Source organism: Symphalangus syndactylus, chromosome 8 (genome assembly GCF_028878055.3).
Source record: "Symphalangus syndactylus isolate Jambi chromosome 8, NHGRI_mSymSyn1-v2.1_pri, whole genome shotgun sequence".
Classification (NCBI taxonomy): Eukaryota; Metazoa; Chordata; class Mammalia; order Primates; family Hylobatidae; genus Symphalangus; species Symphalangus syndactylus.
In genome coordinates, this window is record NC_072430.2 from 127,162,537 (window position 1) to 127,180,678 (window position 18,142).

At 41.5% G+C, this 18,142-nt stretch overlaps 1 protein-coding gene across 1 annotated transcript in view; it reads left to right on the plus strand.

Annotated features, from left to right (window-relative positions):
* SGPP2 (sphingosine-1-phosphate phosphatase 2) overlaps positions 1 to 16,501 on the plus strand; it is a 141,004-nt gene extending 124,503 nt beyond the window's left edge. Inside the window, exon 5 of the mRNA XM_055290777.2 lies at positions 12,271 to 16,501. Coding sequence (XP_055146752.1) covers positions 12,271 to 12,822 — 552 coding nt within the window. The 3' untranslated portion in view covers positions 12,823 to 16,501. The remainder of the gene's footprint in view (positions 1 to 12,270) is intronic.
* The last annotated feature ends 1,641 nt before the right edge of the window (positions 16,502 to 18,142 follow it).

The following is an 18,142-nucleotide window of genomic DNA, read 5'->3' on the forward strand; positions in this document are numbered from 1 at the left end:
TTTTAAAGCCGTGACACCTGCATAAAATTAATTCATGTGCATAGGCCTATGGCATAGTTGGATTTCCATACCATAATCCTGAGCACTCACCACATTTCTGAAAGCAAAGGGTCACCCAAGCACCACAATCTTGTGCCTCATTACATCTTGGATGTCACCTCCCCATTGTAATAAAATTAAATGGCTTAACCTTCTGCTCACTTGAAACATACTTAATAACAAGGATGTCACAATCTCTGTAAGTGAGATTGTCCAGCCTCATCAAAAAGAGAACCTGGCCATATTTGACTTCACTGGAACAATCTGCAAAAAACAACTAACATTTTAAAAATCTCCAGTAACCTCTAGTTCCTAGTATGTAGAAGGGATATAAAGTATTTCCCCAGGGAGTTTTGCTTTTGCACAGGAGCCAGGACTCAACAGCTCAAGCAACATTTCCCAAGGTCAGTGACAAAGGGCTGCGATAGATTTACTTTCCTCTGCAAGAGAACACCCATGTCTCCAGGTCTACAAAGAATTTCCAGATTTTTCTCTTGTGCCTATTTGTGCTTATGTATTACTATATTGGAATATCACTCTGGGACTTTCAAAGACTACAGTAGCACTAATATAATTCAGATGTTTTTATTCTTTTACACACGTTGAAAAGAAAAAAAAAAAAAAAAAGAACATTCCAGAAGCTCTGAGGTGCCCCCTTTAGCATGAAGAGCTCACATTGGCCTCTGTGACTTAGTGAGGTGAATCCTCTGACCAGGAACCTCAGCGTCACCTGGGAGTTTGTCAGAAATGCAGACTCTCAGGCCCCTCCCAGACCTACTGAATTAGAACCTGCATTTTAACAAACTTCCTGGGAGATCTGAATGCAATATACAGTTTGAAAAGCACTGAAACAGTGTAGATGCACATCCCAGCAAATATGGTGACAATGCCAATTACATTTCAACCTGCACGGGCCTGCTTAACAATTATATTGCATCCAACGTAACTCTTTTCTGTTCTCTTATTGCTCAGAGGCCCCTCTGCCCACCCAGATTTGAGCAAAATCGCTTGAATATTTGGCAGTGTCTTCGTGTCTTCTAGCAGATTGCCCTTCCCTAGGCTTGTCATTCTCGCAAGCTGCTTAGCAGTTGTCAAAGATGATGTTATAACCTGCCTGGAGGTTTGTTTGATCTAATGTCACAATCCTATTGATCTGCCAAATCCTGTGATTCATCATAATTAGAACGGTTCATATTGGGTGGGGAAATTTTGTCTGTTTCATGAAGACCTCTGTTTGGACTTGTTAGATTCTGTGAAGTCAAGACAAGCAAGTGATTATATCCTAAATCACGCTCGATATGAAATAAAGTTTAGAAATATATAGTATACTCAAATACTTTTCCAGTTAATATTGATATTATACAAAGTATGCAAATTATACTATATTATCACATCGAGAAACATAATACCTGCCTTACTTACCTTTTAGCAAACCAGCACCATTTAAAGAGAACATACAAAGGAAAGCAAAATTAAAATTATAATTGTTTTTACATGCAATATCCATATTCAGTCATCTAACATAATTTTCTTTATAAATATTTAGTCATATAAATAAAGACTGAACTAATTATCTACTTGCTAGGGTATAATTTTTAAATGGTAAAATCATAACTCCCTTCCAAATATAAAATGAATATGTCAAAGATTTTATTAAATTCATTAATTAATGAAAGTACCAGTAAGATTTAATGAAGGAACTAGTAAATATGTATAGACAATCTAATAAATATTACGTTGAGATTTCTGGGTTATATACAAAACTAGTTATATGTCCTTCAGGGTTACTACTGTCCTACAGGGCAACAAACTGTAACCTTTGTAGGTTTCATTTCCACCAAATCGAAATTATTTGCATTTCATCCAGACAAAAATCTACCAGCTAACCTGTCATTTCACTAAGTCTGAGATCATTAATCAATAGTAAACAATAAGTTGAACAAAGTACTTTCCCTTTTATAATCCTCGGGTGGCCTTTGCCCCCATATGACATAGAAATCAGGTTTTACCTTCTGTCCATGTTTTGTATAATTTTTCTTAACACACTTATAGAAAACCATCTTCTGTTAAAAATGTCAATTTCAACTGCAGGTTTAGATATCCTCATTTTCCAAGTGGACATTTATTCTAAAATTACAGAAGGTGCAAATTGACACTTTTTTCTACCTCATGTAGTTACTCCTGAGCCTCAGTCAGTTTTCAGTCTTTTTCAAAGCCTTCTCTTTCCACACCTAGTGATTTTTAGTTCTAGACTTGTAACAATGCTGGGATATCTAAGGTGGCTCAGAGGATAGTCATGACATGGAAAGGACATGCTTTCGGTGACAGAGTGCCCACTCAAAGACCCATTTGTATCAGGCGATTCTTCTGCTTTTGCTCATACCATGTGACAGGTAAATCAGCTTCCTGTTTTTGATTGATCCCTATGGACATTGATGTGCTTTCAATAGGAAATTAGTATTTTTGAACTTACGCATTCACTTTTCTCCCCTATACATATGCTAATTACATGTAGGTTTCTCTCTGTAATCATTTATATTCATATTCATGAATAATGTTGCCTCCTCCTTGTGATTTGGCTGCTATTGAATCTCATCTGCATTATTCTCAGAAATTCATTTTGAGCTAGCATAGAAAAGAATAAATATTCTGAGTCTGTTAACTAGGAAACATTGACTGATCTATGACTAAAAGTTATTTTCTAGAATAACTGCAGTGTTTTGGTTTGTTTCAGTTTGTTTTAATGTCAGTGTCTGCTTGCATTCAAAACATTCGCAGCATCTGCAAAGAAGTGGGTCTTGGCTTCTACTCTGCTCCTGGCTTCAGCTTACTCTGTGAAGGCAGCCAAGGGCAGAGAAGGCCCTTCATATTCTCAGCAGGGGACCTGGCAGAGGGGAAGATGCCAGAATCATAGAGTTCTCAGCATAAATAGTTTCAAGATCTGAATGCATTCTTTCCTAACAATTGACTGAATGGGTTTGTTCTCTCCCCTTCTTTCTCACTAGCTAACCTTGTGTTGTGTTGGCCTGTTCAATAGCATTCTTCAGGGAAGAGGTTTGGAGATAGAATGGAAATTTGTCGCAGTAAACTGCATATGGGAATGTGATGTAGGGTCAGAATTAGTAAATGCTAGGAGTTTTCAGGTTTAGGGTCTGCTGTTGAGATACCCAGAGATGTTTACCAAAAAAAGGAGTGTTTCTGTTTGGCTAAGAATGAAAACACTCTATTTTATGTGTTTATATAAGCATTTACTTTTAAAATTTGTTCTGATGCCTGGGGTAGCTCTATTAGCATTCTTTTCTACACACTGGAGCTTGTCTGCCTCTATTATTGTTTCCTGTAATGAGATATAATAAAGCTCAAGCTTTTACCCTAAATATTAAGTTTTATAACTGAAAATGAGAATAGGTTAAAAAATCAAAGGGATTTAGAACTTTCTGCATTTGAACGTTGGAAAATGTTAGTTTTGTGTAATGATTCTTTGTTTTTCCAAATAATTTAAAAGGCTACATATAAACCTTGGATGGTACACTGAATTAAAGGTTGACTGTATTTCAAACAATGCAATACATAGGGTAAGGCTGGAAACACATCTTGCATGCTTTTTTTTTTTTTTTCCAGACAGAGTCTCACTCTGTCACTCAGGCTGGAATACAGTGGTGCAATCTCAGCTCATTGCAACCTCTGCCTCCTGGGTTCAAGCGATTCCCCTGCCTCAGCCTCCTGAGTAGCTGGGACTATAGGCACGCGCCACCACGTCCGGCTAATTTTTATGTATTTTTTTAGTAGAGACGGGGTTTCACCATATTGGCCAGGCTGGTCCCGAACTCCTGACCTCGTGATCCACCCCCCTCGGCCTCCCAAAGTGCCGGGATTACAGGTGTGAGCCACTGCACCCGGCCTGTATGCCTTTATTTTAAAAGTTACTTGGATCATGGAGGAATGGTATGTTGATTATTATATAGATTCTTAGGGATATTTCTTTTTTTGGAATGATATGAAAATTATAAACAATCATTTCTAGTTTAGTCTGTTTTGAAACATTCTGATTTTTACATTCTGATTTTTTTTCCTCCTTGATTTCATTTTATTATAATAAAATAACAGGTATTGACTCTAGAAAATTTGGAAGATCCTGGAGTATAGAGAAGATAATAGTCATCTGTAATGTCACAACACAGAGAATAAATTACTCTTAACATTTTTATTTCCTTCTGACATTTTATCCATGCTAACAAGTATATCTTTATATAAAATTAGGATCATCCTTTCTTTAAAGCTTGTATTCTGTTTAAAACATCTCACTTATGGTTACCTTGAAACCATAGAAAATGAGGTTGCAGAAATTTGTCTTTCAAATGGAAAATGTTCCTGCTATATTATTAAATAAGAAGGCAGCATGGTTTTTATCTCATTTTTAGTGTAAGCAGCATAATATGCTTGATTTATTGTTCTAGATTCTTTCTTATTATGATGTATGTTCCATACTTTATGCATTTTTGCTTCTTTCTGATGTTTCTGTAATGGAGCATGTGTTACTTTTTGGACTTAAATGGCATGAGCTGAAATAACCCAACAAGAACCCAACAGGAATCATCCCTGTATGTAACTTCATGAGCAGCCTTATTATTGTCTCTGGTTATTTTCTTAGAATCAATTCCTAGGAGTGGAATCACTGGGTCTAGGTGTTTGAATATGCTGTGTATTTTGTATACTTTGTAGTCTAGTTATATTTCTCTATGGGAAGGAGTTTTACGTTTGTTCCTTACCAAGTAAAGAATAGTTATTCTCACCATTTTTGCTCTCGTGTCTTTCCCTTATCATGTCTTTTGCACCATTCTCTTTACCTGTCTTCCATATATTTCATATTTTCCCTATCAACCATCTACAGTCTTTTCTCTCTTCTCTCCATCCCTCAATTCCACCCGTTCAGGACAGTTATTCCCATTTTTTGCCCTCTGTTACACGGTCATCTGCCCTACAGCTTGCCCTTGCTGTCCTGTAGAACTGTGAACTGTTTTCTCTCTGGCCTCACATACTATGCCAAGCACTATGCAGCTCCAAAGAAGTAACCTCCTAACTTTGAATATGCAAAAAAAATAAAAAATAAAAACAACAGATCCAGTTCAGAGACAGATATTTTGTGAGCTTTCATAGTTTCTGTGAATTTAGTAGCTTAAAAAAAAAAACTAACATAAAAAGTTACTTTCAAATTTTCAAGTATTTACAGTATTTTTAGAAACTGTTTGGAATAATTTTATTATAAGAAATTTAGAGACTTATATTAGAAAGCTCATTAGCTAGAGTCCAAGTATTTTCCTTACAAAAATACCTACATGTCTTTATTACAGTATCACCTTTATGGCTGAAAATCTCACCGACAGCCATATTGACTAAAATTACTTTTGCCTCAAATGCTGGGGCTATGAACCAAAATAGTCTAGTCTCCTGATGCATTGAAGATGAACAGAATTCATTTATAAAAAATATTTCAATCAGATGTCTGAGAATTTGGTTACAAATCAGCAATTACAAAGGAAGACAGAGGAAAGGAAGACAAATTTTTATTTATATATTGAAACAATGGGTACTAAGTATTATGGATAATTGGGATAAGGGAAAGTCATTCCATTTTTATGCCTTTGGATCCTCATAGTTTACCTCCCACTTCTGAGTGAGAACATAAAATGTTTGGTTTTCCATTTCTGAGTTACTTCACTTAGCATACTAATCTCCAATCTCATCCAGGTTGCTGTGAGCACCACTAATTCATTTCTTTTCATGGCTGAGTAGTATTCCATTGTATATATGCCACAGTTTCTTTATCCACTAGTTGACTGATGGACATTTGGGTTGGTTCCACATTTTTGCAATTGTGAATTGTGCTGCTATAGACATGAGTGTGCAAATATCTTTTTCGTGGAATGACTCCTTTTCCTCTGGGTAGATACCCAGTAGTGGGATTGCTGGATCAAATGATATTTCTACTTTTAGTTCTTTAAGGAATCTGCACACTGTTTTCCATAGTGGTTGTACTAGTTTACATTCCCACCAGCAGTGTAGAAGTGTTTCCTGTTCACTGCATCCAAGCCAACATGTATTATTTTTTAATTTTTTGATTATGGCCGTTGTTGCAGGAGTAAGATGGTATTGCATTATGGTTTTGAATGACACAAAGGACTCTGGGGACTTGGGGAAAGGATGAGAAGGGGGCGAGAGATAAAAGACTACAAATTGGGTGCAGTTCTACTGCTCGGGTGATAGGTGCACCAAAATCTCACAAATCATCACTAAAGAATTACTCAAGCCGGGCACGGTGGCTCACGCCTGTAATCCCAGCACTTTGGGAGGCTGAGGCAGGTGGATCACCTGAGGTTGGGAGTTTGAGACCAGCCTTACCAACATGGGGAAAGCCTGTCTCTACTAAAAATACAAAATTAGCTGGGCATGGTGGTGCATGCCTGTAATCCCAGATACTCAGGAGGCTGAGGCGGGAGAATCACTTGAACCCGGGAGGCAGAGGTTGTGGTGAGCTAAGATCACGCCATTGCACTCCAGCCTGAGCAACAAGGGCGAAATTCCATCTCAAAGAAACAAACTAACAAACAAACAAAAAAAGAATTTACTCATGTAACCAACCACACCACCTGTTCCCCAATAACCTATCGAAATAAAACATTAAAAAGGACAAAAAAAGAAATGCATTCCAGTGTCCCAATTCCTGTAACTCAATGTCTGCTACATGTTAGGTACTAGGCTAGGAGCTTTGTGGAATAATGCAAAGACCCTGACCTTGCTGAGCAGACCCTATAATCAACTTAGAAGAAAGGCAGGCAACACACAACAATAGCAAAAGGCAATGCAAGGAAGGGCTTTTGGAGTCACATTCAGCAAGTGCCTTCACATTCAGTTCAGGGAGAAAGCGAGAGAAAAGTTGGTTCCAACTGTGTTAATACATGAAGATATTTTGGAAAGGAAGTAGCTTTTAAATTTAGCCTTAGAAGCACCAATAAGATCTTGATGGAGGTGATTAAAGTGTGCTGTATATAAAACAAATGCAAAATTTTGACCCTAAAATTGTATTAGGCGTATTTGGGGAAAGCAAATAGACCTATGTGAGTGGGGCAGAAAGTTCAAATGGGAAAGTGAAAGAAAAAATGGAAGATAGGTTAATGAAACCCATGTCATAGAAGACTTTGTAAACCTCTACGCTAGTGTTTCCGAGTTTTCTATTTAGACTCTCGACATCAGAATTACCTGGTGGTGTTAAAATGTAGATTCCTGGGCCACACTTCTGATCAGAATCAGAGGGCAGTACCCTGAATCTGCATTTTAACCGTCTTCCTAGGAGACTCCAATGCACACTAAAATTTGAGAACGTTTGCCATTCAAATAACCATCAGGGCAGTGTGGCTTAGATGTATGCGGAAGAAAGCATTCGTCCTTTTAGACGTCCCTCTGCCAGGGAAGTCTCAAAGCAGCATTCTTTAGCTCTGTGCATTATACATTTAGGTTAAATGACTGTTTTTATCTTCCAGGCTTCGTTAGGGCTCAGACTTGAGTCCAGTGGAGCTGCCTGGGAGATGATCTGAGTGGCAGAATCTTCTGTCCCCCACGAGAGAGGAGAGGCTTGTTTGCAGTGTGAAGCTCATTGCACCTGGCTCTCCTCCTGCCCTCAGAATTCTTATGCCTTTAAAAATGCACAAACAAAATGCCCTCAGAGCTTCGGGGGTGAGATTTTATCACGCTATCCTGTGTAGAGGACACAGTGAGGGTCCTGAGATCCCACTCATGTGGAAAGGCAGATATGTTTGGAAGTTGAAAGGCAGATATGTTTGGAAGAGCAGAGACTGAATTTTATCTTACTTTTTAAAAAGAGGTACTATATTCACATGATACAAAATTCAAAAGGTACACACGGCATCCTGTGAAAAGTCTCCTTCCTGCCTGTCCCCAGCCATCCAAGCAGCACCTCTGTGTATTCAAGTGAAAGGGTATCTCTGTATCTGCCCAGCTTTTAAAAATGGAAATGGTAGGGTGGGGGCGGCGGCTCACGCCTGTAATCCCAGCACTTTGGGAGGCCGAGGCGGGCGGATCACGAGGTCAGGAGATCGAGACCATCCTGGCTAACACGGTGAAACCCCGTCTCTACAAAAAATACAAAAAATACAAAAAAATTAGCCGGGCGTGGTGGTGGGCGCCTGTAGTCCTAGCTACTCAGGAGGCTGAGGCAGGAGAATGGCTTGAACCCGGGAGGCGGAGCTTGCAAGTGAGCTGAGATTGCGCCACTGCACTCCAGCCTGGGAGACAGAGCTAGACTCCGTCTCAAAAAAAAAAAAAAAAAAAAAAAAGCAAATGGTAATATACTGTATGCACTGTTCTGCACCTTGCTTCTTAAAATTTTTTGTCAGAGCTTCATTCTTTTTGCAGCGGCATAGTATTCCACTGCGTTGCTATATTGCAGCGGCATAGTATTCCACTGCGTTGCTATATCATAGTTAAATTTAACTAGTCCTCTATAGAGAGAACTTGGGTTATTTCCAGTGTGATGCTATTACAAACAATACTACTACAACAGATAACTTGTAAATATCTCCTTTTAAACGTGAGCAGTTATATCTCTAAGGTCAAGTCCCAGAATGAGATTGTTGGGCTGGAGGATAAATAAATGTGTAATTTTTAATGCTATTGACAGGCTCCTCCCCATAAATGTTATACCATTTTGCATTCATATGGTTAATGAAAAAGAGTCCCAGTTCACCCCTACAGTTTCATTAACAGAATGTTAAACCTCTGCATCTCTGTCAGCAGGGACAGGCGAGGAGTTGATTCTCTGCACGGTTTGTGTGGGAAGGTGGAGGAGGGAGCAGCTATACTGGGAACCTCGCCAGGGGTCCAGAGCCTGCTTTGCAGACAGCAGCGGGCATTCAGTGGCAACAAAAGAGCCCACCAGCTATTTAGTTTTTGTTTACGTGTCTGAAATATTTTGAAATTTTAATTTAAAAAATAGCAGTAAAATTGACTTTATGTTTGGCATAAAGTTCCACGAATGTTAATACATGTATTGATCTGAGTGACCCCCGCCACGATAAAGAACAGTTGCATCATCCTCAAACCTCCCTCCTCCCATCCCTATGGAGCCACAACCTCCCCCTACCCTGAAAGCCCTAGGCAACTGCTAATCAATTCTCCATCACTATGGTTTTATCTTTTTGAGAATGTTATCTAAATAGAACCATACAGTATGTATCCCTTGGAACTTGACTTCTTCCGTTCAGCATAATTTCCTGGAGGTTTCCTCCAAGCTGTTGCACGCATCAGTAACATGTTGCTTTTTACTGCTGAGAAGTGTCACAGTTTATTTACCCATTCACCCATTCAGGGGCATTGGGGTTGTTTCCAGTTTGGGCTGATTATTAGTAAAACTGCTATAAGCATGCATGTACCATTATTTGTGGGAACATAAGTTTTAATTTCTCCCTAATTTTCATAACTTATTATGAGTAAGCTTAGGGATATTTTCATACATTTAAGAGACATTTATATTTCCTTTTCTGTTAGCTGCTCATTTCTTTTATCCATTTTTCTTTTTGGTGGTGGTTGATTTTTATTTTAGAAAAATTGGTTTAAGGGAGTTGATAGGACATCCAGATGGAAATGTTTAGCATTCAATTAAAAAATGCTGGCCTCAATTTTGAGAGAGAGGCTCAAAGATGTGGATTTGAGAGGCACACTGACAGGGAATGGAGAGTTGAAGCCAGGGAGCGATGTAAACTCGAGAGAAACACACAAGGCTTGAAGACAGAATCTGTGCAAATGCCCATATTTAGGATGCGGAAAGAGGAGGATGTAAAGGAAGAAACCAAGAAAGAGACTTCTTAGAGGTCACAGAAGAACCAGGCTATTTCAGGGTAACATTAATAAAAGCTGAATTTTAAAGGTCTGATAAGTAAAGGGTTTAAATCCCAGAGCACAACTTCAAGAGAAAGAGAGAAATCTTTCTCCAAGAATTCCAAATAGCAGGCCTGCAGTTCATTCTGATTGTTGTAGCAAGGTCACATGATTACCCCTGCACTATTCACTATGAAAGGAATTCAGTTGATTGGCCTACCTAGGTCATGTGCTTCAACTCCATAATTTCCCAGAACCTCATGGATCCCCAAGGGGAAACATGGGGCTGTTGGAAGACTTCGATGCTGAAGAAACAGCCAATGAATGTCCAGTGAGTGGCCTTTGAGAGTGGCGTATCATCTGAGTGCAGGAGCTTAGAAGCAGCTGCACATTAAGTTGAGAGACTGGAGGCAACATGTGTAGAAAACCCAAAGAGTTTGGCTCAATTTTGGTAACCAAGAAGCCTATAGGAAGGATTTTTTTCCCCAAAATTAAGGCAGTATCAGTGCATATTCATACACCCAAGAAAAGAAACCACAGGGAGGGAGGCTGCAGAGATGGTGAAGCCTGAGGGGATAGTGGAGGGGAACTGAAGTGCTTACTGGTGAAGCCCTGGAGCCAGGTGCAGGCGGTGAGGACACTCAACTCTTCCTCTGAAAGGCAGTCTCCCCCCACCCCCCGTCCACTCTCATTACCCCCCCATCCACTCTCACTTCCCCCATACCCTCACTCATCCCCTGACCACCCTCACTCCTCACCTACCACCATCACTCCTCCCCCATCCACCCTCACTCCTCCCCCATCCACCCTCACTCCTCCCCATCCACCCTCACTCCTCCCCCATCCACCCTCCTCCCCCATCCACCCTCGCTCCTTCCCATCCACCCTCACCCCTCCCCCATCCACCCTCACCCCTCCCCCATCCACCCTCACTCCTTCCCCATCCACCCTCACTCCTTCCCCATCCACCCTTAGTCCTCCCCCATCCACCCTGACTTCTCCCCACCCCCGTCCACCCTCCCCACTGCAGTCAATCTTTTTAAAGTGAAAACCCAGTCATGTTGCTACCCAGTGAGAGCTACTTCGGGGCCTCAGGCTGCTCCCAGGACATAGTACTCATGGCATGGGTTGGACTTTAGGGCCCTGTGTGAAGTGGCTCCTGCCTGTGTTCACTCTCTCTCCAGCCCCCAGGGACCATCAAGATCCCTCACTGGCTTCCTTCCCTCTGAAATAATGTAACTGCCTGTCTCTTTACCAGACTATGAGGTCCAGGACAGGTGGGGATGGTGTGTGTTTGGTTCACCTGGATCCTCTAGCACTGTGTTTGGCAAACAGTAGGCACTCATACATGGCCACTGTATGAAGGATGGATGGATGCCCACTAATCTGTGAAACTTGCTGTTGCCTTAGTGATTATTTCTAATTCTCACCCATTGTTTATCCAAATCAGATGTCATTGTATTAGACACTAAGCAAGAGAAATAAATAATGAAGTTATTAGAAAAAGCAAGACCAAGTCTTAGAAATTATACATATAGGAAAAAAAGAATATATAGAAACATGCAAACTTAGGGAAAGTGCTCTAGGTATTGAAACTAAGAATCAATTAATTACATTGTGCAAAGAGAAGACTAAGGAAAGAGGGAAATGTGGGACATCAAGGAGTTAAAGATATTTTAAGCAGGGAAGGAAGGGAGGAGGCGATGGAAGAAAGCAAGCCACTGTTCTAAAGAATGCGATTAATTAAATAAAGCATGGTACAAGTGCTCAATGAAATTGTATGCACACTGTTTGAAATCCTGTCTCTGAAGGCGGGGTAGTAGTGTCAAGGCTGATGCAGAAGAACTTTGGTGCTACCACATCCAAATGTCTCTTCAAACCACCCCAATGATGTGCTTGCTGTGTACATTTGGCTCCCCCAGAAGCGAGCTTCCTCCTTTAGCCAGCCTGCAGCCCGACCCCCAGGTGGATGAAAGGATGGTGACACCTCTGTGAAGATGGTGACAGTATTTGTGATATGTGTCAAAATACTAGATTTATATAAGTTTGAAGGACAATGAGATTGCAATTATTCATTAAGAAAACAAATACAGAATTTATTCCAAATGGTAAAAAGGTGAAAGAAGATATGTAGCATGAGTAGTATGGTTGTTGGGAGCATTTTTTCGTATTTTCACTTCAAATTTTTAGAACTTTACACTTTCTTTGAACATGTACTGTAAAATAAAACTGCAAAAAATTGTGTTTTAAATATCAAATTAACCATACTTGATTCAAATTATACTTGTATACAAGGAAACACTCACTGGTTCACATTGTTCTTTTCTCTCCTTCCCAAAGGATGTGCTGGGTGGCGTCCTGATCACCACACTCCTCATCGTCCTCACCTACCCTGCCTGGACCTTCATCGACTGCCTGGACTCGGCCAGCCCCCTCTTCCCCGTGTGTGTCATAGTTGTGCCATTCTTCCTGTGTTACAATTACCCTGTTTCTGATTACTACAGCCCAACCCGGGCGGACACCACCACCATTCTGGCTGCCGGGGCTGGAGTGACCATAGGATTCTGGATCAACCATTTCTTCCAGCTTGTATCCAAGCCCGCTGAATCTCTCCCTGTTATTCAGAACATCCCACCGCTCACCACCTACATATTAGTTTTGGGTCTGACCAAATTTGCAGTGGGAATTGTGTTGATCCTCTTGGTTCGTCAGCTTGTACAAAATCTCTCGCTGCAAGTATTATACTCATGGTTCAAGGTGGTCACCAGGAACAAGGAGGCCAGGCGGAGACTGGAGATTGAAGTGCCTTATAAGTTTGTTACCTACACATCTGTTGGCATCTGCGCTACAACCTTTGTGCCAATGCTTCACAGGTTTCTGGGATTACCCTGAGTCTCAAACAGTTGGAAACTAGCCCACTGGACATGAGCGCCAAGACATAGGAAAGTTATTGGTAGGCATATCTTGACAACTTATTTTTCTTGAACAACAACAAAAAAAAGTCATACGGCTCTCTTGCTACTACCAGATAAGTGATGCTGCTGTGTGAAAGGAAAAGCTGTCTCATAGTGGTCATTAGTCTGTAATGGTTATGCTACAGTTGAACCCAGGCTAAAAACCATAATCCAGATCTTTAAAGGCACACCCCCACCCCGGCCCCTGCTCCTTACTGTTGCATGGACTTTGGACCTAGTCATGGGCTGGCAGGAATTGTGGCCTGGCTTAGGAATAGCTATGAGCCCCACTGGGTTCTGGAGAGCCAATAGAGATGGAGTGATCTGGGAGGCTGGAGGTAGAGCCTTTCTTTTCCGTTACAACCTTGCCTAGCACGGAGTCTTATTTCTAAAATGGGAACTTTGCTCTAGGAGAAGGGGTGGCACCATATAAAACTGCATTCCTTGGACAGGCTGACTTCCTTATCGTTTATTTGGTGTTTTTTTGTTTTGTTTTGTTTGAGACAGGATCTTGTTCTGTTTCCCAGGCTGTAGCACAGTGGCACAATCTCAGCTCACTGCAAACTCTGCCTCCCAGGCACAAGTGATCCTCCTGCCTCAGCCTCCTGAGTAGCTGGGACTGTAAGCATAAACCACCATGCCCAGCTAATTTTTGTAGAGACAGGGTTTCGCCATGTTGCTCAGGCATGTCTCAAACTCCTGGGCTTAAGTGATCCACCCACCTCAGCCTCCCAAAGTGCTGGGATTATAGGCATGAGCCACTGTGCCCGGCCTCCTCCTTGTTATGATCAAATTAGACTGTGCCTGGTTGGGTGGTAAGATCACGCTGAAAGAAAGCTCACTGTGAAGAGATGAAAGGTGGAGGCAGAGCTGTGAGGTCATGGGGAAAAGCCTGCTTTCCTTGTAAGTCCTGGTGTTTATGTTGAAATAAGGATCTGCTTTTCCTTGTTTCCATGCATTTTGCAGGATTCCAGGTACCATTACCACACTCTTCTGACCCATGAAACAAACTGGCTGCTCGCATGTCACCAGACAGGTTGGGGGTTAGCCTTCAGCACAGGTGGATACATCTGGGATCCACTGAGATTCCTGCCCTCTCCTGCTTCCTAGTGGTTTGGGACAGGCCCTCTGCCCATCGTCAGCAGTTTTTTGCTTTCATACAAACCTGGAAGGCACTGGCATCTGCCTAGGAAAGTGGATCCGTGAAGAACAGATGAATTCAATCCTTTCTGGAGCCTGACAAAGAAGGGATAGGCTTCCTTGACATTGCCTGGTCCTGACAAGGCCTCCCTGACATTACTCCTCCAATTTCACAGTTACCTTCTGTACATCTATTTTCTCATCTACTGAATAGAATCAGGTGCCCTTTTTGTCTTCCCACCTCTTATTTCTTGGCAATTTTAAGGGTAATTAATGCAAGAACAACTTTAGTGTCTCTTGGGAAAACAAGCCAACCAAATACAAAACCCATTAAGCCTACTAGGGTGAGTCCTCTTAACATGGGAAGGTGATGATTATGCAAACACCAGAGTTCCCTCCTCTTCAGTTCCTAAGAATAAAGAACAGGTATCAAGAACTTTCTTTAAAGTTAGTGTAACCATAGTTAACAAAGTATCCATTAAGGTATAGTGCCTGTAGGACTCAGCCAGTGCTTTATCAACCCAACACATCATCGCCATGTGCATACTCTGGAAAAAAATAGCTTCCTTAAAAGTTACAGAGACTCTTAACATGTTAAAACTGAAAAATCACATTTTTCTTGATTTCAAATATGTTCTACAGCCTTACTGTTGAGATGATATTTAGTATGTAACTTAGCGTTCCAATTTCTCAAGAATTTTTAGGCCAGGTGCGGTGGCTCACGCCTGTAACCCCAGCACTTTGGGAGGCCGTGGTGGGCGGATCACGAGGTCAGGAGATAGAGACCATCCTGGCTAACACGGTACCCCGTCTCTACTGAAAATACAAAAAAATTAGCTGGACGTGGTGGCGGGCACCTGTAGTCCCAGCTACTCAGGAGGCTGAGGCAGGAGGATGGCGTGAACCTGGTGGGCGGAGCTTGCAGTGAGCTGAGATTGCACCACTGCACTCCAGCCTGGGCGACAGAGCAAGACTCTGTCTCAAAAAGAAAAAAAAAAAAGAATTTTTAGCAAAACATCCTGTTTTTACTTAAAATTCTTCTCATATTTATTATAGTTAGAAGGCAAAGATCAAGACGAACTGCCATTTGACTGCTTTTACATCAAACTCTGCCCAGTATTTGCAGCACAACTCAGGGGAAGGGCCTTAGCTTGCAGGTACTCCCAGCCTTCATCTGCCCCTGCAGAGCAGTGGCTGTCAGCTGGATGCGGCACTTTTCTGTATTTTCATCCACACAGCTGCCCAGCCAGAGTTCGCAACACTGGATATTTACACCAAATAATTGTGGTTGACTTGTCTGAAGCCAATTGACAAAAGGATCAGCTTTTCCCACTTGTATTTTTTAAAAAGAGAGATTGTGATCATTGTCACAGAGTGGGTGCTGGCATCTCATATATATGATATATATATATCATATACATAATTTTTACTGCTGTCTCTAGTTTTAAGTCCCAACAATAGGAAGGCCGATCAGCTATATTGATATATTTAAGGCTGTACTTAACTAATTTGGGTTGAGGGTGAATGTATCAGCCACAGCACATTAAAGAATGAGCCAAGGATTTGTCATGGTTGGTCACTTTTTAAAGTATTTGATTACTGCAACTGGAGAATGAAAAGTGTATATTGGTGACACCAACCTCAGTTTTTGAGCACTCCTGCTCTGTGGTGAGAATCAGACAAAAATTCATTGGGGGAAAAAAAAGGCATTACCTGATTCACACCCTTGTCTTGCTAGCCCTCTTCCATTCATTTCTCACACAGCACTGTGCTCTGTTAAATCCTCTCTCAGTCTCACACCATTGCATGCCCCTTCAAAGGGTATGGTTCAGGCTCCTTTCAAGACATTTGGAGTTTCTCTCTGGGGAAAGAGCGCCCCCTACTGGTTTGGCTTCAGTCTAGGTCCACCGTCCCTCTCGATCTGGCGTCTTGGAAATTTGAAAGTCAAGCTCAACACAATGTAAACCTATGGTCTGGCCAACCTTGCTTTTGGGAACTGTGACACCAAAGCCCCCAGGATTATCTGCCTCTCCAGGAGCCAGATAGAATGACATGCCTTTTTCCTAATTGTCCACATTCCACCCCCAGCCCACTGCCACTGTGGGCCAAGCCATCCATCTTGCAATCTTCATCTAAAACAGCTCTCATTTCATGCCAGTTTTGCTCAAACCTGCACCGTCACAAGATATTCAGAAGATGAAAACGTAGAAGACACCCCTGAATTAAAAACACTTACATAGCAATGGCTGGAATTACTCCAAAACATGCCCAGGTGATCTCACTGTAACATGGGATTTTCTCACCCAAATAGGCAACTCATACTTCCTGAGTGTAACCAAAGCATGTGGTGTTTTGGGGCCATATGTGCCAGGTTTCTATTTTAGAAACCTTCAGCTGTCTTGCTTATGTACCGTTATGTAAATTTATTCTTTTTAAAATCACTTTTGATTTTGACTTATTAAATGTTTTAAAAGCCAGTGTTCTGTTTCCTTGTATTTTTTTCTTAACGTAGACCTTTTTCTCTGAATTCATTGGACCTGAGTTGAAAAGGGGACAAAAATAAGAGCCAGGCTACATAATTCTCTGTTCTTGTCATAATCCAATCATGTGCAAATGTTGGAGAGCCTTGGAGGACCCACAGGTGTGGTAACAGGAAAGAAGTGGCATGTGGCATCCTTAAATCCCCTCCTCTACTCCATGATACTAAAGAACCTCCTTTTACTTTATATGGAGTTAAGTGTCACTATATTTTGAAAGGTAAATGTTGTAAGTTTTGCTAGTTAAGGTAAGTAAAAGGTTTTTAGAGATGCGTTCTCTATCTGCTGAACCAAATAAACATAACGTAATTCAAATTCACAGCATATCACTGCAATGATATGCTCTGCCTTTAAGCATCCCAAATTTGCTATTTGAGATGGTACATACAGTTGACACTGAGCCTTATTTGCAAGGGCAGACCTAGGACTCTATTTGTACTTTGAGCAGGACATATGAGATGTAAAGCTCCAACCTATCTGTGCAGTTTTCGCAGGACAGAGAAGACACAGGGGCAGAGAATTACAATTCAGGAGCCAAATGGTTAAGGCTGTAGGGAAGAGAAAACAACGACATGGGAACTGGGAGGAGGGGCAGACTGCATGAGCGAGGCGTAGAGAACAGATGGGGTTTGCACAGGGAATGTGATGGGAAGTAGGTAGGAGATGGTACTCCATGGCTAGAGAACAGCTTGTCTGAGGCACTTCCCAAACACCTCCAGCTCTTACAAGAAAAAAACCAAACCATGTTGGTAATCGTAAGAATAACAGTGGTGGTGGTGGTGGTGGTGGTGGTGAAATAAAGGATGAGCACAGGGCTGTGACACTGCAAAATCAAACCACGTGAACGAGAAGTGTGAGAAGGCCCTCTCAGAGGGGGTGACGTCCAGAGGTAACTTCACAGACTCCTTTCATCACTCCTCATTGAAATACAGTTGCTCCTTGAACAACTCGGAGCTCAGGGGTGCCAACCTCCTATGTAGTAAAAATGCATATAACTTATGACTCCTCCAAAACTTAACTACTAATAGTCTGCTGTCAATAAGAAGCCTTTCTGATAGCACAATCAGCAGATTACCACATATCTTACATGTTATGGCATTATATATTGTATTCTTACAATCAAGTAAACTAGAGAAAAGAAAATGTTAAGAAAATCATAAGGAAAATACATTTACCCTTCATTAAGTGGAAGAGGATCATCACAAAAGTCTTCATCTTCATCATCTTCATGTTGAGGAGGCTGAGGAGGAGGAAGAGAGGGAAAAGGAGGGGTTGTTCTTACTGTGTCAGGGGCGGCAGAGGCAGGAGAAAATCCACATACCACTAAATGTGTACAGTTCAAACCCATCTTGTTCAAGGGTTAACGGTACTCACCAGTCAGCCACAGCACCTTCCCTGTCTGCCATCTCTGCACGCACAGCATCATTCCCATCCTTCTTGTTCCTCTCTTGGCGGACATGACCAACAGCTGGGACCTCCTTCTGTGTCCTTCATGCCCACTCCCTTCCTCCGTCTTCTCTTTGCTCAGTTCCCTGAACTAGTCATGTGAAACTTCATTTTCAAAATATTTTACCACGATCC